We start from the raw sequence: 20419 nt of genomic DNA, 5'->3' as shown, positions 1-20419 counted from the left end.
TGCTCTATTCTTTCTGTTGTAAATTGTCGGGTACCGGTGAATGCCGCTGATGAATTGCCGGCTTTTCATGTCATTCTACATTATTCTTAGTTGTTTTACTTCATGTAGAATTAACCTACAAGGAAAGAAAGGGTTTATTTTCATTCCGATATTTGTGTCCCATTGACTTCCATTGGTTTCCGGTATCGGAATCGGCGATATCCGATACTTTTTGGGTATCGGCCCGATCCAATCCGATATGATATTTCCTGATATCGGAAGGTATCGCTCAACACTAGTTATAAGTGCTAAAAATAAAGGGAGCACTTAAACAACATAATGTAACACAAAGTCAATCACACATCTGTGTGCAAATTGCCTCTTCAGAGAAAAAGAGGACTTGAACTCTATAGCGCCTCCTATTGGAAGCAGCAATCCTACAAGTCACAATCAACCCTTAGGTGGCGCTATAGAGTTCAGGGCCTCTTTTTCTCTGAAGAGGCAATTTGCATATTAAATTTCCCAGAGGAGCATTGCACGGCGAATAAGCCTCTTCACACGTCTGTGAAATCAACCTGTCCAGTTACGAAGCAACACTGATTGTGAATCAATTTCTCCTGCTGTTGTGCAAATGGAACAGACAACTGGTAGAAATGATAGTCAATTAGCAAGATCCCCCTATAAAGGAGTGGTTCTGCAAGTGGTGACCGCAGACCATTTCTCTGTTCTCAGCCTTTTTGGCTGTTTTGGTCACTTTTGCATTTGGTCATTGCTCTCACCCCTAGAGGTACAGTAGCATGAGGCGGTGTCTACAGTACAACCCACAGAAGTTGCTCAGGTAGTGCAGCTCATCCAGGATGGCACATCAATGCAAGAAGGGTAGCTGTGTGTCAGCACAGTGTCCAGAGAATGGAGCAGATACCAGGAGACAGGCCAGTACACCAGGAGACAGGCCAGTACACCAGGAGACGTGGAAGGGGCTCGTAAGAGTGCAACAACCCAGCAGCAGGACCGCTACCTCCTCCTTTGTGCAAGGAGGAACAGGAGGAGCAGTGACTGTGCAAAATGACCTCCAGCAGGCCACCAACATCCATGTGTCTGCTCAAACTGTCAGAAACAGATTCCATGAGGGTGGAATGAGGGACCAACGACCACAAGTGGGTGTTGTGCTTACAGCCCAACACCATGCAGAGTGATTGGCATTTTGCCAGAGAACACCAAGATTGGCAGATTCGACATTAGTGCCCTGTGCTCTTCACGGATGAAAGCAGGTTCACACTCAGCACACGTGACAGAGTCTGGAGACGCTGTGGAGAAGGTTCTTCTGCCTGCAACATCCTAAAGAATGACCGGTTGGCATTGGTCAGTAATGTTGTTGGGAGGCATTTCTTTGGAGAGCCACACAGCCCTCCATGTGCTCGCCAGAGGCACCCGGACTGCCATTAGGTACTGGGATGAGATACTCAGACCCATTGTGAGACCATATGCAAGTGCAGTGGGCCCTGGGTTCCTTCTGATGCAGGACAATGCGAGACCTCATGTGGCTGAAGTGTGTCAACAGTTCCTGCATGATGAAGACATTGATGTTTTGGCCCGCCCGTTCGCCAGAAATGAATCCAGTCGAAAACATCTGAGACATCATGTCTCGTTCCATTCACCAACGCCACACGTTGCACGACAGACTGTCCAGGAGTTAACTGATGCTGTAATCCAAGTCTGGGAGGTGATCCTTTAGGAAAACATCCACTGCCTCATTAGGAGCATGCCCAGGTGTTGTAGGAAGGTCATACAGGCACATGGAGGCCACACATACTACTGAGCCTCATTTCCTTGTCTTGAGGCATTTCCACTGAAGTTGGATCAGCCTGTAATTTGATTTTACACTTTGATTTTGAGCATCATTCCAAATCCAGACCTCCATGGGATATTAAAGGGGTTGTCCACTACTATTTAAAATAAGCCAAAGCATTTTAATGATGAAAAGCAGCTTCTTTGTAATTACCTCCCTCTGCCTTTTCTGCCTGTGAGCAGCACTATCACTGGCCGCTCACAGGCATCACGTGACCCCCGGCTGCAGCCGGCTCGGACATCCGCTGACGTCACAACAAGTTCTGGCTGCAGCCGGGGGTCTCTCTCTTCCACGTTCCACGGTGGCTGCTGGGTTGTGGGCGGGGTTACCCCACCGCTTCATACACAGCATCCACTGCGCGCTCTCCCTCTCCCCATTCACTGGGAAAGCGCGCGGTGGATGCTGGGTGTGACGCGGTGGGGTAACCCCGCCCACAACCCAGCAGCCACCACGGGGACCCCAGCGCTGAGTCACACCTCAATAGATGGGACGTCAGCAGGGAGTCACGTGCTGCCTGTGAACGGCCACCGATAGCGCCGCTCACAGGCAGAGGTAGGTAATTATAAAGAAATTGCTTTTCATCATAAAAACACTTTGGCATATTTTAAATAGTAGTGTACAACCCCTTTAATTTTGATTTACATTGATCATGTTTTATTTTTCTCAACGCATTCCACTATGTAATGAATAAATATTTGCAACTGCAATATTTCATTCAATGATAGCTAGGATGTGGTAGTTTAGTGTTCCCTTTATTTTTTTAAGCAGTGTATATAATGCAGTGAGCAAAATGTCTAAAAGTGATGGCACCATATTCAGAGGAAGCAGTCACTCAAAAGTAAGGACAGGATAGGCAGTGGAGGGCGTTCATCGTTTGCTGCTCCTTTAATATTAAACAAACGGTTGGACATTTGTGTAGCGTTTGGTATACGCTGACATAGCAGATCTGCACTTAATTTTATTTAACTTGGACAGCTTATTAAATGACCATTCTGCTTTAAGATAACTATAATGCAAAATATTTAGGATCTTAAAAAGAACCTGTCAGTATCTCAAACCCTCCTCCTCCTACGACACTGCATATATGTGTAAATCCATAGACACCTCTATATCTTCCATGTATTGCTGCATACCCAAGAAATGAGCGAGTTACATAACACTTAAGGAGCCTCCAGAGCTTGATTCCCTGCCCAGCACCAGCCTCTTTAGCTTAACTGATTGCTCACAGTGTGCCATTAGGCAGGCACCAGGCAAATAAATAAGACCGTGAGCTTTCAATCAAATGTAAGAGTCTGGTGTAGGCGGCTAAACAAGCTCCCAAGGCAGTGGCTCCTTAAGTGCTTTGTCACACCCAGAGCACTGAACACCTCATTTGCATATGTGTTTAAACAATAATTTCTTAGGAATATTGCAAAAGATAGACGATATAAAGGAGTCTATTGATTTACATTTCAAACACCTGCATGCCCATATATGCAGTTTGAGGGAGGTTGGGTTTGATCTTACTGACAAATTCCCTTTAAGGCTTTCAATCTAGTATGTGTGTACATCAGGAGGGGAAAGGGATTTTCCACTTTCATTAAAAATGGCCTTAAACTCTGCAAAATACCTAAAATTACAAACTCAGCAGGTACTGGGTCCAGCGCAGACTCCCGGCCCTTGGTCATGACCCCGTGATTTGGCTGCAGTGGTGACATCACATGAATAGTATCCGTCACTGTTCTAGCCAGTCAAGAGTCGTGTGGATACTGGGACTGGAGCAACAGGGAGTTGAAGGAAGCCAGTGCTTGACCCGTGGAGGGAGAGTACCTGCCGAGTTTGTCATTTTAGGTATTTTACAGAGTTTAGGGTCCAATTTCCTGAATGTGGACAAACCGTATAATTTACTTTGCCCATAACTCATAATGGTAATCCCCAAAGTTTGCCATCAAAGATCTGGGTCCAAGCTAATTGAATGTGCCTTCTACTGGCCCACATACTACTTTGGGACAAATCATATTTGAGACTATTTTGAATTGGCATCTCTCTACTGGCTTGTAGTCAAAGTAGTTTGCATCACAAACAGCCTCTACGCTATTAATTCTACGTTCTTCTGTTAAACTGGCCATACACATGCTGTCAATTCGTACAGACGACTGATCTGTTCCAACTTCTTTATACACTTGAACACTTGGTTTGTTCATGTGTTTTAAAGGGGAAGAGGGTAGAAAGTCGCTGACAAACACATGTCAGCACTTTATCTTCCCCCCCAAAAAAAATCTAGAACATGGGGCATTTAAATTTAAACTGCTTGATCCCCATCCCCTCTGTCAACATCTTTTGAGGAAAGTCGGAAGTCCCCAATATACGGCAAATTGTTGACCGGCACTCCCAAAATCATCTGGTTCAGCGGACTTTTTTTTTTTTTTTTTTATGAGAAATAAAACAAAGTTATTATAAACATTTTAAAAATTATCAAGATAACAAATATAACTAAAATAGATTCACTAACCCTGAAATGAATGTCAATGAAAAAGCTAATAATATACAGTTTAAAAAATTAATAAACATAATATCTTTTATCCCAAGTCATATTGCATGACTCGTTAAAGGGTTGATTGTGACTAGTGGGATTGCTACTTCCAATAGGTGGCGCTATAGAGTACAAGTCCTCTTTTTCTCAGAAGAGGCAATTTGCATATTAAACATAATATCAAAATTAACTTAATTGAAGTATGAAGAAAGAAAAAAAAATTACCTTTCTTCTCACATCGGGTTCAGCTTGACTTATCTTTTCATACCAAGATTCAAACATTCCATCTTTGCATTCTTCCAACCACAAGAGATTCTGTCTGTAATCTGCTCGCTCATCTTCCTCCTCCCACTGGCTAAAAGACAAAATGGACGTTTAAATAAAAGATTTCAAAAACAAAAAGCACAGGCACTCGTATACACATACACCCATTTCATAAGACGCTAATTCAATATAATGTGAGGCGAATAGACGGATTCTGAACTGTGGATATACGAAGACCTCTCCTGTTACTGCTCTGCTCATAAAGTCTACTATGAAAATACAACTTACATTTCCCAATATAAAGAGCACAAATACCGCATAAAATGTGCACTTCTTAGAATAAGTTTGCATGTGTGTACATAAAATGAATCTACTTCTGGCCATTGTAAGACTTAAATTCTACATTTTCTAGCAGTTTATTTTTCTGAACCCTGAGCAGATTTTCCCCACTCCCCCTGCCATCGATGATTATAGCAGAAAGAGTAATTTGATCCCTCACTGAAAACAGATCTGTAGAAAAATGTGAACAGTTTTTGAGAGTGATTGAGTTAGTGCAGAAGAGAAGTCACTAATAAGTGGGGGGAAAAAAAACTCCTCTAATATATATTACAAAGTTTCTTATATTCATTTGTACTACTGAATTATGAAAAAAATAAAACTGTAGCTAACATTTAGAGTAAAGTTAGCAAAATGTTAATGAACTTAGATTTCAATATTGCAGTGATTCTATTAATTCCACTGTTTGGATTCAGATGTTAGTAACAAGAGCACAATTTGTTCCAGGGTTGAAAATAGATTTCTCACCTCACTACACTGTCATGGGTGCTTATGTTCTCCTGAGACATCGACAGAAGAAGTTCTGGAAGATCAATACTCTGAAAGAACGGCAGATCTTGAGGCTCCCAGCTCATGTCTAACATGTGTAGGAGTGTAGTCTGCACGCAAGATAAAGCTGGAAGAAGTGACCTAAGCAAAAAATGAAAAATAAAATTATGGTTTAACCTAACATTGGCATGTATATCAGTTTTGAAGGAAAAAAAAGCAACCACTTTCATTTTACAGATATAAATGAATAACCTTTTGGATGTCAGATATAATATTCATGAAACAGATGTGCTAATTCTTTAAATTCACAAAAAATATTCTTTCACAGTTACAGTTTTCCAGAAAAACATAAAAATTGATGCTACCTGAAATACATAATGTCACACCTTTGAAGCTGGTTAATTTCCCGTAAAAAAACAAAAGGATCAGGCATGTTAAATTCCAACATGCGCAACCCTTCTTTTCCCCAACATGTCATTAGGGGAGGAACCCTCAGAGACATTATATACCAGGCTAGTTCTACTGAAGTCTGTGTGTTTGCCCAACATTCATCTAATACACACGTCAAACTCTGGCTCGTGGTCCAAATTTGGCTAGCAGGGTGATATTTGGCCACAACCACTGTGTTGAGCAGTGAAGAGATGCAGAAGACACATTGCAGAGACTGAACAGCGAGAGACCAGGCTAGAGTTATGTTATTTTTTTTAATGTGGGACCTATTATACTGTATGAAGGACTGTGCGGGCCCCATTATTCTGTTTGGAGGACTGTGCGGGGCCCATTATTCTGTTTGGAAGACTGTGCAGTGCCTATTATTCTGTTTGGAGGACGACTATGCAGGGCTCATTATTCTGTATGGAGGACTACGTGGGGCCCATTATACTGTATAGATGTCACGGGTGTGTCACGTGTGACAGACAGTCACTCTGGATCCAGCTGCAGAAGGTCACTGCGCTTGGTATTGCAGACGGCTTCTTAATCCTCTCATCTCCGTAGTATAGCTATATCCTTTTTCCTTTAGGACCCAGCAGCGACCTCCACCTTCTGCTGCTGATTGACACACTTTTGCTTGGTGGTTAAAAATGCTCAGTTTTTCCAGGGAGTCGCCGGTGATAGTTCTATGTACCTCTGTGCAGGCTTGGAGCACTAGCAGCCGGCTAGTCTCGTCGCTGGTGCCCTTGGAGGACAGTTGGCGTCATCTCTCTGGTGTCTGCTCAAGCTAAGTTTATCCCCTTTGTTTATTTACCTTGTTGTCTTTAGTTTGTAGTGGGCCTGACTAGTGCTCACCACGTCCCTTCCCTATCTAGGGCCTAGCTCTAGGGACATTCATGGTTTAGGTTCCTGCTCGGTGATAGGTGCAGAACCTATATAGGGACGATAGGCAGATCTAATATCACCCTGCCTACCCTAGGGGTCTCCACTTCCCCTTTCCCTAGTTGTTGGGCTCCCTTCCCCCTCTTCCCATCATTGTACACTTATTTCTTCCCTCACCTTGCATGACAATGGAGGACTCTGTGGGGCCCATCATTCTGCATGGAGGACTCTGTGGGGCCCATCATTCTGCATGGAGGACTCTGTGGGGCCCATCATTCTGCATGGAGGACTCTGTGGGGCCCATCATTCTGCATGGAGGACTCTGTGGGGCCCATCATTCTGCATGGAGGACTCTGTGGGGCCCATCATTCTGCATGGAGGACTCTGTGGGGCCCATCATTCTGCATGGAGGACTCTGTGGGGCCCATCATTCTGCATGGAGGACTCTGTGGGGCCCATCATTCTGCATGGAGGACTCTGTGGGGCCCATCATTCTGCATGGAGGACTCTGTGGGGCCCATCATTCTGCATGGAGGACTCTGTGGGGCCCATCATTCTGCATGGAGGACTCTGTGGGGCCCATCATTCTGCATGGAGGACTCTGTGGGGCCCATCATTCTGCATGGAGGACTCTGTGGGGCCCATCATTCTGCATGGAGGACTCTGTGGGGCCCATCATTCTGCATGGAGGACTCTGTGGGGCCCATCATTCTGCATGGAGGACTCTGTGGGGCCCATCATTCTGCATGGAGGACTCTGTGGGGCCCATCATTCTGCATGGAGGACTCTGTGGGGCCCATCATTCTGCATGGAGGACTCTGTGGGACCCATCATTCTGCATGGAGGACTCTGTGGGACCCATCATTCTGCATGGAGGACTCTGTGGGACCCATCATTCTGCATGGAGGACTCTGTGGGACCCATCATTCTGCATGGAGGACTCTGTGGGACCCATCATTCTGCATGGAGGACTCTGTGGGACCCATCATTCTGCATGGAGGACTCTGTGGAACCCATCATTCAGCATGGAGGACTCTGTGGAACCCATCATTCAGCATGGAGGACTCTGTGGAACCCATCATTCAGCATGGAGGACTCTGTGGAACCCATCATTCTGCATGGAGGACTCTGTGGAACCCATCATTCTGCATGGAGGACTCTGTGGAACCCATCATTCTGCATGGAGGACTACGTGGAACCCATTATTCTGCATGGAGGACTACGTGGAACCCATTATTCTGTAAGGAATGATAAGTAAAAACGTCCTCAATTGTAGACATTTTTTTTTAATAAATAAAGGTTAGACCGAGACTTTGTCCAAGTTTTTAATCCTCTGTGGATTGGAGTTTGATATCCCTGATCTAATATATACTGCTACCTAAACGATTCAGAGATAAAAAAATTCTGTTAAAATGTTGTCTATTGCTGCAGAACCTTGTCTGTCACAGTCTGTGGTTTTAAAATGTAAGTTCTAATAACAATTTTTCTTCTTGCTTCTGTTACAAAGGACCAATGTGATCACCAGAACAGGACAATGAAAGTTTAACATTCCTACTTATTATAGAAACCATCACTAAATTCTTACTGGTATATAACACATGAACTGCAAAATTAAGGCTTAAAAATACCTGTCATTAAGGCTGTTGAAACCCTTTACAGCATTCACTAAAAGTACGACAAGCCTGTAGTAGGACTCCCGGACTTCTCTATGAAGTTCAGCTCCACAGCCTTCCAGGTGACCAAAATAGCTTCAAAGTAAAGAGGAAACAATGTCATTTTTGTAGCACTTTGTAGCATTTTTTTGCAATCAATCTGTTGCATAATTTATGTTCATTGTCTTCTTTTTAACAGTGTGCTACGATGTCCCAGAACATAAATCAATCATATAATTGGCACGGATTTCACAAAAACCTGGTTAGCCGTGACAGTACACAATACTGTACTTACTTGGTGAAGTCGTTCTGGCAAGCAAGCAGCTCCAATAAAAAGAGCACACAGGGGGGCTGAAAGAAATGAGGCTGGCCCAGAGTTTCCAGACACTCCTGAATTATTTTCAGCACCTTGAGGATGCTTCCAGCCTGAGCTTTTCTGAGGGAGAGGACCTGCAGGACACTTGGGGGAGGAAGCAAAATAAGTAAATTTGATCTTTTAGGGTACATTCACACTAGTTATTTAGGGTCTGCTTAACGGGAAAGTTAACGACACAGGTCAAAAATGGGCATTTTTTGCTATCAATATAACAGAATAATCTGTTTGTTGTCTTTTTAAATCTGCCATAAGGTTCCAGAGATCTAGAACATATTCGTATAGTGAAAATTTTTATAATCTTTACAAAGTGTTTGGGGCTTACATGATTCTCTAGGGGTGAATTTATAGGCTACTCTGCACAATTACCTTGTCTGACACACCCTTGGTAAAGGCCATAAAAATTAGTGCTAAATAAAAATACCCATATCTCTGAAGATAAGGAAAATAACTTATGTACATGGAAGCAGCGGGAATAACACAAGTGCAAGCATTTGGCCATATTTGACTTTGCCCAGGTCCTCTTTAAACGCAACCAGAGGCCCAACATTCACCCAATGAAAGCCAACTTAGTCCCTGCTTAGGCAGTATATAGGCAGGTTTTTACTGGAGGCTTTAATTAAACATATATGTTGGGAGCCCTCCCCTGGATATACATTAACTAGAAGCAAATAACGCAGTGTGAAAAGAGTCCTACAAACATAAGACTTACAAAGTAAGCTGAAATAAGACATTTTAATGGTAATGGATTCGAACAAAGCTTTTGTTTAGAGAATGACTTTAAACTTTCTAATTATTCTAATCTCCCCTCCCTGCGGTCTCAAACACCTACATTAGCTTCACTTTTCAGTACTGTAGGTGCTCCCATATTAAAAATTCTTTCCTCATAAAAGGATAATTAGAACGCGTTTCTACGGATGAGTGATCTGCTTTGATCATGTTACGCTGGCATTTTTCATAATACCTTTTGCTAAAAGCCTCAAGGTCTAAAAATAACAAATGTGAAGGAACATTTTCAGTCTTTACCTTTCATGGGAAATTGTTGGATCCTTCACAAAATCTAAGATGTTCTTCACAATGGGATACTTTTCCTTTACAGATGGCAAGACCTTTGTTTCTTCCATGGAGCGAAATGAGAGGAGCCGTAACCGTGCCCGATTAAATGGAGCCTTACGAGTTGGGGTAGGGGGAGGAGAAGCAGAGTCTTCTGGTTTTTCGGTTGTTTTTATCTGAGCACCAACTGGGGTCTCATATTTATGCTCCTCAGATTTTATTTCGGACTCTTGCTTTTTCTGAGAGTCCTGCTCAGGCACTTGGAACTTTGAAATGAGACCAGGGTGAACGGATTCGGGAGAGGCATTAATGGGTGAGGCACTTGAAGCTTGAAAGTCTGCCTCCACAATTGACCCTTTTCGCTGACTGTTTAATAGCAAATCTTCATCTGTTGAAATCAAGCTGTCTAATGGTGGCCTTGATGTAGGTAGAAAGCTCAAGAGTAAGAGACACTTCTCAATGCACTGTTTTGCTGTAAAAAAAAAAGGCATATATTACATACAGACATATTCAATAAGTTGAAATCAGGTTAATGACAAATCTCTCACGGTAAAGTGGGCTTAATACAGTGTAAAAATAACCGAAGAACAACTACTTATGATTGTTTAGCGCCAAGTAGTGTTGCCAAAGCTACACAAGCACAGTGACCAAGGCTGACCCTACACAATGTAGCCACTATTTGCCCAGGTACAGTGAGTGCATGGAGTGCAGATTTTCTCTACAGCAAGGACAGACAACTTGTGTGATGCAACAAAGCGAGAGATTATTATTATATTGAGACAAAATATTCTCAGTAAAAACAGTACTATGGACCTTAAAGGGGTTCACAGGAGACATTGATTGCATACCACTAAGATATGCTATCAGCATCTGATCACTGGTGGTTATGGAGCGCATGGTGATGGCCAACATCAGATTGGTGGGGATATCAGCACCCCCGTCAATTAGATTATTAATGTGACCACAGTACCTGTACCTTGTTACTCCATTCATCATCTAGGACAGGGATGTCAAACTCAAACACACAGAGGGTCAAAATGAAAAACTTGGACAAAGTCATGGGCCAACCAGTATACAGTATAATGGGCTCCACATAGTCCTCCATACAGTTTAATGGGCCCCACATAATCCTCAGAACAGTATTATCGGCCCCACATAGTCCTCCATACAGTATAATGGGCCCCACATAATCCTTAGTACAGTATAATGGGTCCCACATAGTCCTCCATACGGTATAATGGCCCCACATAGTCCTCCATACAGAATAATGGGTTCCACAAGATCCTGCATAGCGTATAACGAGCCCCACATAGTCCTCCATACAGAATAATGGGCTCCACAAGATCCTCTATAGAGTATAATGGACCCCACATAATCCTCAGTACAGTATTATGGGCCCACATAGTGCTCCAAACAGTATAATGGCCCCATATAGCTTTCCATACACATTAATGGGCCCCACAAAGTCCTCCATGTAGCATTGGGGTCTCTCCCTCCTGCCGGGCAGAGACACCGTTCCCATCACCACCGCGGTCCAGGTCCGGTGTCTTCCCGCTCCCCTGCTGCTGTGGCGTGCACCGCGCGCAGCTTCCCGGGCATTGTGCTTAGGGCGTGCACACGCTCCCTCCCTCTTAAAGGGGCAGCACGCGCAGTCATTATAGAGTCCCCGGCCAATGGCCGGGGGACTTCCCCTATATAAGGCACCTCCTCCAAAATGGAGGGGCCTGTGCAAGGTTGTTGCTCTGTGTGCTTAAGACTGCGTGCCCACGAAGCATTTTCAAAGCGTTTATGCTGCGGAATTTACGCAGCGTAAACGCTTGGGAAACGCTTGGTAATCCGTCCCCCATGGTCCCCAATGACAAGCCACAATGTCAATGCCCATGCTGCGGATTTTTCCGCAGCACTTATGCTGCGCTCAAAAATCCGCAGCATGTCCATTAATTTCGCGGACACGCAGCGTAATAGTCGCCATTCACTTGCATTGGACCGCGTGACATCCGCATCACTACATGTGCACAAGCGGGTATCACACGGTTCAATCTGCGAATGGTACCCAGGTCTGGAGAAGAGGAGACTCTCATCCAGACCTGGGTACCATATAAACTGTAAAAAAAAAGTATTTAAAATAAAAAATAAAGATTATACTCACCTTCCGGTGTTTTCTCCGCAGCGTCCGGTGTCTTGCATTGCTCGCGGTGGTGTGAAGGACCTGCCATGACGTCATGGAGTCATGTGACCTGTCACATGACTCAATGACGTCACCGCAGGTCCTTCACACAACCACGAGCAATGCAAGACACCGGACGCAGCAGAGAAAACACAGGGAGGACATCGGAAGGGGAGTATAATCTTTTTTTTATTATTATTTTACCATTTTTATTCTTTTTTTTTTTTTCTTTTTTTTTTTACTAAGTTTGTCAAACTACTATAAATCCATGCCGTTTGCATGGATTTATATAGTGTGAACAAGTTTTCAAGCACTTTTCCAAGTGATGCTAAAAACGCTTGGAAAAGCGCTTGACAAACGCTTCTACCTTGCGGGAAAAACGTATGTACAATCCGCATGCATTTTTCCTGCCAGGGAGAAGCGGAAAAAATATGCAGCATTTCTGCATCGTGGGCACATAGCCTAACACTTACTCCAGCCCTCAGATCCCGCTGCCTGTCAGTCCTGCCTGCCAGCCTGTCTAACAGTTCTGTTCTCCAGTCTGTCTACAGTTGTGCCCGCTAGCCTGCTTACCTGGAGCACCAGTCTGTAACCTGCCGTGCCCGCCAGTCTGTCTACCTTGTTACCTGTCGTGCCCGCCAACCAGTCTACCCGGAGTACCTGCCAGTTACCTGCCGTGCCCGCCTGCTCGCATACCCGGAGCACCCGTCTGGCTATCTGCCGAACCAGCCTGCTTATCTACCTGGTCCACCCATCAGCCTTCCTGCCGTGCTCATCCGCTGTGCCGGTCAGTTGCTGCCATCTGACCCGTGGGAGTCACCTGCTCTCACACAAGGTCGGTCCCAGAGTGGCACCTGGTCCACCTGCCCGCTTCCTCCCTGGTTCACGGAGTCAACTAAGCCGACAGGCTGAGTAGGCACTTAGTCATGCCCCTCTGGTCATTCCTTGCACCGAAGCACAGAGGTCCCACCACCCGGACTCGTAACACTCCATACAGAAAAATGGCCCCACATAGGGGTGGCGGTTCTGATGTCGCAAGCCAAATATAATCTCCCTGCGGGCCAGATTTGGCCCATGGGCCAGAGTTTGACATGTATGATCTAGGATATGCACAAAGGTAGCTAAGCTCTGCACTCTGCTATCTGCATAAATCCTATAAACCATGAGTAGGCAGGGAACGGGACACAGGACTTTTGCTCTCAAAGAGGGTCCAGCTGTGGGATCCCTATTGATCACACATTTATCACCTATCTTATAGGTAGCTGATTGGTTGTAATTGTGGGACAACCTCTGCAAGGAATTTACACGGCAAGATTATTAGAAACGCTATTTTCTTGATAATCAAAGGCTAAATAGAGCAAAATGCTCAATCGTTAGATGAAATTATTTTTTGCGCTGCACAAAAGGTCATAGTTCTTGGCAGCGCATCATCCTGTGTAAACAGGACTCGTTGCCGAGAACAATGGCAGCTTGTGCGCACATAATAATCTATTACACATCATAGAGTGCGCATCTAAAGCAGAGTTGGCCTGTCTAAGCAAGCTATTAAATGACCACTGATTGGTAAAGGTTTATCGACTGGGTGTACATGGATAAGAGTCTTACCTAATGTGTCTGGGTTAATCTCTGCTCCATCAACAACAAGTTTGTCACTTCCACCGATATGCAGAGATTTCTGCTTCATTTCTAGCTGTACAGGTTTTGAAATGAAACACAATTAAAAAGCCCCATAACAACAGTGATGGAATCATAAAGTACAGATTACATGTAACAAACACAGATTCTTACCATCCATATTCTAATCCCATCTGCCAGAGCATACACCTGGGCAAATTCTTCACTTAAACCAAGATTGCCACTACTGAGAACTGTAAGAAATAATAAAAAAATGAAATTATTTTACAGAGGACACTAATACATTTTTATCAGACTTCAACCGTTTTAAAGAGAAGTAGACGCAGTGATGAATTCCTCACAAGAGCGGTCTGGCTTCAGAAATTCAAGCTAGCTACATTTAGTCTGTGGCTCCATGGCGGCTTTGGCGTTGTCAGAGGTCGAAAAGCCAAAAATCGCTATGTGCAGCCGCTACATAGCAGCTACACACCAACCTAAGGTCTTCTTCCCCATCATCCTGTAGAATGGAAGCCCACAAGGGCAGGGTCCTCTTCTCTCTGTACCCATCTGTCATGGTTTGTTTGTTTACTGTAAGTGATATCTGTATTTTGTATGCAACCCCTTCTGATGTACAGCACCATGGAATCAATGGCGCTATAGAAAATAAAAAATAATAATAATATTGCCATTGAATAGTGTCCAGAAAGGTACTGCAACAAGCAAACAAATAGTAGGAACTAGTTGGAATTTGGTGACTTGTCGCAGATCACAATGTGGCCCCATTCACTTTCATTATAAGCGATGTGGCACTTTAGATGCACGGACGCTGTCATGTCAAGAGATGTAGTGTAGCCAACATTAAGGGGGTATGAGGAAAGGTCAGCAACTTTTACAAGGTATTTAACTCAATTAGCTTGAGAAAGGGACATGTACTCTTTAACATTCCAAGGTATGACCAATTTATGCAAGATTCCAGATGAGAAAAAAACCTCTGCCATGCTCCATTTAATAATGTATATAAAGGAGCTCTGCAGTGCATTGCACAAGACTTCAAGTGTGCGGCACAGGCTCAAGCAATAAAGTGAATTTGTCAACAGTTTTTTGCTAAGTAATCCGAGAGCAGCATGATGTAGGGGCAGATACCCTGATTTCAGTGATGTGTCATTTACTAAGTTCTGTGCAGCTGTTTTAATAAAATCAGTGATTTATCACCAGGAGATTATTACTAAATGACTACATGTCTCTTGCCTCCTAGTCACCAGCTCTGTGAAACTCTGCCTCCACAACTGATTAGCAGCTTTCAGTCAATGTACAGTGTACGCAGAAAGCTGCCAATCAGTGGGTGGGCATGGTTATACAGGGCTCAGCATTCATAGCACTGCTGGATCTGCAGCAGAGAAAACAGTGATTGGAACAAAATGACAGCATGCAGACCAGCATCTGGCTGCTCTTGGATTACATAGCAAAAACATGGTAACACATTCCCTTAAGGACTCACCAAGGCACAAAAAATATATGTACAGTACAGATAATAATGTGCAAATAATATGATACATAAAAAGCACTGCAGAGTCATAAATAATGAAACACGGTGAAATTTGCAATGGCATATACAGTACAGACCAAAAGTTTGGACACACCTTCTCATTTAAAGTTTTTTCTGTATTTTCATGACTATGAAAATTGTACATTCACACTGAATGCATCAAAACTATGAATTAACACATGTGGAATTTATATACTTAACAAAAAAAGTGTGAAACAACTGAAAATATGTCTTATATTCTAGGTTCTTCAAAGTAGCCACCTTTTGCTTTGATGACTGCTTTGCACACTCTGGGCATTGTCTTGATGAGCTTCAAGAGGTAGTCACCGGAAATGGTCTTCCAACAATCTTGAAGGAGTTCCCAGAGATGCTTAGCACTTGTTGGCCCTTTTGCTTTCACTCTGCGGTCCAGCTCACCCCAAACCATCTCGATTGGATTCAGATCTGGTGACTGTGGAGGCCAGGTCATCTGGCATAGCACCCCATCACTCTCCTTCTTGGTCAAATAGCCCTTAAACAGCCTGGAGGTGTGTGTTTGGGTTATTGTCCTGTTGAAAAATAAATGATGGTCCAACTAAACGCAAACCGGATGGAATAGCATGCCGCTGCAAGATGCTGTGGTAGCCATGCTGGTTCAGTATGCCTTCAATTTTGAATAAATCCCCAACAGTGTCACCAGCAAAGCACCCCCACACCATCACACCTCCTCCTCCATGCTTCACGGTGGGAACCAGGCATGTAGAGTCCATCCGTTCACCTTTTCTGCGTCGCACAAAGACACGGTGGTTGGAACCAAAGATCTCCAATTTGGACTCCTCAGACCAAAGCACAGATTTCCACTGGTCTAATGTCCATTCCTTGTGTTCTTTAGCCCAAACAAGTCTCTTCTGCTTGTTGCCTGTCCTTAGCAGTGGTTTCCTAGCAGCTATTTTACCATGAAGGCCTGCTGCACAAAGTCTCCTCTTAACAGTTGTTGTAGAGAGGCGTCTGCTGCTAGACCTCTGTGTGGCATTGACCTGGTCTCTAATCTGAGCTGCTGTTAACCTGCGATTTCGGAGGCTGGTGACTCGGATAAACTTATCCTCAGAAGCAGAGGTGACTCTTGGTCTTCCTTTCCTGGGGCCATCCTCATGTGAGCCAGTTTCTTTGTAGAGCTTGATGGTTATTGCAACTGCACTTGAGGACACTTTCAAAGTTTTCCCAATTTTTCGCACTGACTGACCTTCATTTCTTAAAGTAATGATGGCCACTCGTTTTTCTTTACTTAGCTGCTTTTTTCTTGCCATAATACAAATTCTAACAGTCTATTCAGTAGGACTATCAGCTGTGTATCCACCAGACTTCTGCACAACACAACTGATGGTCCCAACCCCATTTATAAGGCAAGAAATCCCACTTATTAAACCTGACAGGGCACACCTGTGAAGTGAAAACCATTTCGGTGACTACCTCTTCAAGCTCATCAAGAGAATGCCAAGAGTGTGCAAAGCAGTCATCAAAGCAAAAGGTGGCTACTTTGAAGAACCTAGAATATAAGACATATTTTCAGTTGTTTCACACTTTTTTGTTAAGTATATAATTCCACATGTGTTAATTCATACTTTTGATGCAGTCAGTGTGAATGTACAATTTTCATAGTCATGAAAATACAGAAAAATCTTTAAATGAGAAGGTGTCCAAACTTTTGGTCTGTACTGTATATTGATTTATATTAAAGATAAGCGGTCATTAGATTTTAAGGCTCCTGACATCAGAAGGTCCCTCTATTGTGAAGGTCTTAGCATTCTTAACATGACCCTTTCAAAACTGTCCATTTTAGCAGATATTTCTATGTAAATGTTCATAGGAGACTCCAGAGTTCCAGTCCATGCTCAGTGCACAGACGGAGCAGAGGTCGTACACCTTGCCTCACTGCTCATGTAAAGAATGGCTTATCTCAGAACATTTCCATACAGTAATGTAGTATTCTAAATTCTTCATAGATAAAAATGCAAAAAAATGTCAAACAGCCCCAGACCCCCATCTGCTCCTCCCATACACGTGCACATTCAAATCAGCATGCATTTCCAGTAAGTGAAGGGAAGTAAATCGTTGCTAGACTCCTCTGGTAGCCCAACATCTGCCACCTGGGAAGAATCGGGTGGCACCCCAATATACATTATGCGGCTACTAGAAACGGCTGACATGCATCTAATGTGTGTGGCCAACGTTATCCATCTTGGTACATTAATGCAACCCATGTATTTACCATATCTTTGCAGTTTTCCATACAACTGTGGCGTAAGATATACTAGTGCAGCAAATGTGCAGTTCACAGCTTGATCAACCGCAGAACCGGCTACTAAATCATTCTTTGCCAGTTGTTTCCTAATGGCTTGTACCAGGCCTTTGAAAAGTTCAGAATTAGGGCCACAGAAATCCTGGGTAGGATCTGAGTTTGCAAAGTCAAGGAGAAAGTTACGACAGTCATCTGCATGAGAGTTCTTAGTCTGGAAATAAAATAATAATGTAAAAGAGCATTTACATAATATTAGGTTCCATTTTTATTCTATTTGACAACTACTTTAGTACATAGTAAATATTTTTTGCCATTTGTGTTTATAGGGATTTTTGCATTTCTGCCATAAGTGGTCATGCATGTACAAATTGCAGCGGTGGTTCAGCCTGTGACATGGCTCTTCCTGCCAGATCTTTTATTTCTAGCAGGTATATATCAGAACGTCAGGCATGTAAGGGGTGAGCAGCAGTGACCTTGATAACATGTGGCATCACCAGCTCTGGGCAAGACCCACAGAATAAGGGGAGCTCAATTTACAATACAAAAAGTAAGAAACGTGATGTCTCTTTTTAGTAACACAGCAACTCAAGCAAAGGCTAAAACAAGTCGATTCTGGACACTCGCTTTAATGAATAGCAGAAAATGCACATATACAACATATAAAGTCATGGGAAAAACTAAGTACACCATCTTTGAATTTTAGGAATTTATATATCAGTATATTAAAAAATCTGGGCCTTAGAAGATCTTACATTTATGTAATACAACCTCAGATGAACAACAAATGACACGTTACACCATGTGATTATTTAACAAAACAAGAACAAAATGCAGAAATAGTGTGTGAAAAATTAAGTACATCCTTTGACTGGATTCACACATCCATGTTTCACAAGGCTTTTCTGTAGTATTGTATGGACAGCAATGCATAGACCCGCCATGGGTCACTTTACCTCAAACTCGACAGCTTCATACAGTACAGACCAAAAGTTTGGACACACCTTCTCATTTAAAGATTTTTCTGTATTTTCTTGACTATGAAAATTGTACATTAACACTGAAGGCATCAAAACTATGAATTAACACATGTGGAATTATATACTTAACAAAAAAGTGTGAAACAACTGAAAATATGTCTTATATTCTAGGTTCTTCAAAGTAGCCACCTTTTGCTTATATGACTGCTTTGCACACTCTTGGCATTCTCTTGATGAGCTTCAAGAGGTAGTCACTGGAAATGGTTTTCACTTCACAGGTGTGCCCTGTCAGGTTTAATAAGTGGGATTTCTTGCCTTATAAATGGGGTTGGGACCATCAGTTGTGTTGTGCAGAAGTCAGGTGGATACACAGCTGATAGTCCTACTGAATAGACTGTTAGAATTTGTATTATGGCAAGAAAAAAGCAGCTAAGTAAAGAAAAACGAGTGGCCATCATTACTTTAAGAAATGAAGGTCAGTCAGTCTGAAAAATTGGGCAAACTTTGAAAGTGTCCCCAAGTGCAGTTGCAAAAACCATCAAGCGCTACAAAGAAACTGGCTCACATGAGGACCGCCCCAGGAAAGGAAGACCAAGTGTCACCTCTGCTTCTGAGGATAAGTTTATCCGAGTTACCAGCCTCAGAAATCGCGGGTTAACAGCAGCTCAGATTAGAGACCAGGTCAATGCAACACAGAGTTCTAGCATCAGACACATCTCTTCAACAACTGTTAAGAGGAGACTTTGTGCAGCAGGCCTTCATGGTAAAATAGCTGCTAGGAAACCACTGCTAAGGACAGGCAACAAGCAGAAGAGACTTGTTTGGGCTAAAGAACACAAGGAATGGACATTAGACCAGTGGAAATCTGTGCTTTGGTCTGAGGAGTCCAAATTTGAGATCTTTGGTTCCAACCACCGTGTCTTTGTGCGACGCAGAAAAGGTGAACGGATGGACTCTACATGCCTGGTTCCCACCGTGAAGCATGGAGGAGGAGGTGTGATGGTGTGGGGGTGCTTTGCTGGTGACACTGTTGGGGATTTATTCAAAATTGAAGACATACGGAACCAGCATGGCTACCACAGCATCTTGCAGCGGCATGCTATTCCATCCGGTTTGCGTTTAGTTGGACCATCATTTATTTTTCAACAGGACAATAACCCAAACACACACCTCCAGGCTGTTTAAGGGCTATTTGACCAAGAAGGAGAGTGATGGGGTGCTATGCCAGATGACCTGGCCTCCACAGTCACCAGACCTGAACCCAATCGAGATGCTTTGGGGTGAGCTGGACCACAGAGTGAAGGCAAAAGGGCCAACAAGTGCTAAGCATCTCTGGGAACTCCTTCAAGATTGTTGGAAGACCATTTCCGGTGACTACCTCTTGAAGCTCATCAAGAGAATGCCAAGAGTGTGCAAAGCAGTCATCAAAGCAAAAGGTGGCTGCTTTGAAGAACCTAGAATATAAGACATATTTTCAGTTGTTTCACAATTTTTTGTTAAGTATATAATGCCACATGTGTTAATTCATAGTTTTGATGGCTTCAGTGTGAATGTACAATTTTCATAGTCATGAAAATACAGAAATTTCTTTAAATGAGAAGGTGTGTCCAAACTTTTGGTCTGTACTGTATATGCCTAGGAGGTTGGCAAATTAGGGCTAAGAGACTCGTGGCGGGTACGTGAATTACAGTCTGAACTTGGACAGTGAAACACATGTGTAAATCCGGCCATCTTGCTTTTATAGGAATTAATAGGTTAAGTAGCAGCCAGGTTCTGCTAATTAAATACCCTTGTTTAACTGTACATCAGCTCTCCTCTATAAAAGCAGAAGTTTTGGCAGGTTGCTGGTCTGGAGCAACAAAGAGTGACCATCGTTATAATTTTTATTTCATAAAATCAATAATACACATAGAAATAAGCAACTTTGTAATATATTTTAGCAGAGAAGTTAGCCAGTACTGAGAAGTCATTCTGAAAATGCTCAATTCACGGGGAAAACCTGTGTTCAGTGAAGAC

At 43.2% G+C, this 20419-nt stretch overlaps 1 protein-coding gene across 1 annotated transcript in view; it reads right to left on the bottom strand.

Annotated features, from left to right (window-relative positions):
- The window catches only part of ZZEF1 (zinc finger ZZ-type and EF-hand domain containing 1), a 141434-nt gene that overhangs the window by 49612 nt on the left and 71403 nt on the right, over positions 1-20419 (bottom strand). Inside the window, exons 26-33 of the mRNA XM_073665194.1 lie at positions 17397-17637; positions 13777-13856; positions 13594-13678; positions 9795-10293; positions 8691-8855; positions 8372-8491; positions 5409-5570; positions 4566-4695 (exon numbers count right to left, since the gene is read on the bottom strand). Coding sequence (XP_073521295.1) covers positions 4566-4695; positions 5409-5570; positions 8372-8491; positions 8691-8855; positions 9795-10293; positions 13594-13678; positions 13777-13856; positions 17397-17637 — 1482 coding nt within the window. The remainder of the gene's footprint in view (positions 1-4565; positions 4696-5408; positions 5571-8371; positions 8492-8690; positions 8856-9794; positions 10294-13593; positions 13679-13776; positions 13857-17396; positions 17638-20419) is intronic.

The sequence above is a fragment of the Phyllobates terribilis genome, unplaced genomic scaffold (genome assembly GCF_046119375.1).
Source record: "Phyllobates terribilis strain yellow unplaced genomic scaffold, ASM4611937v1 Scaffold_2__4_contigs__length_985480577, whole genome shotgun sequence".
Taxonomy (NCBI): Eukaryota; Metazoa; Chordata; class Amphibia; order Anura; family Dendrobatidae; genus Phyllobates; species Phyllobates terribilis.
The sequence above is the reverse complement of the archived record's forward strand: the minus strand, read 5'-3'. Positions and strand labels throughout refer to the sequence as shown.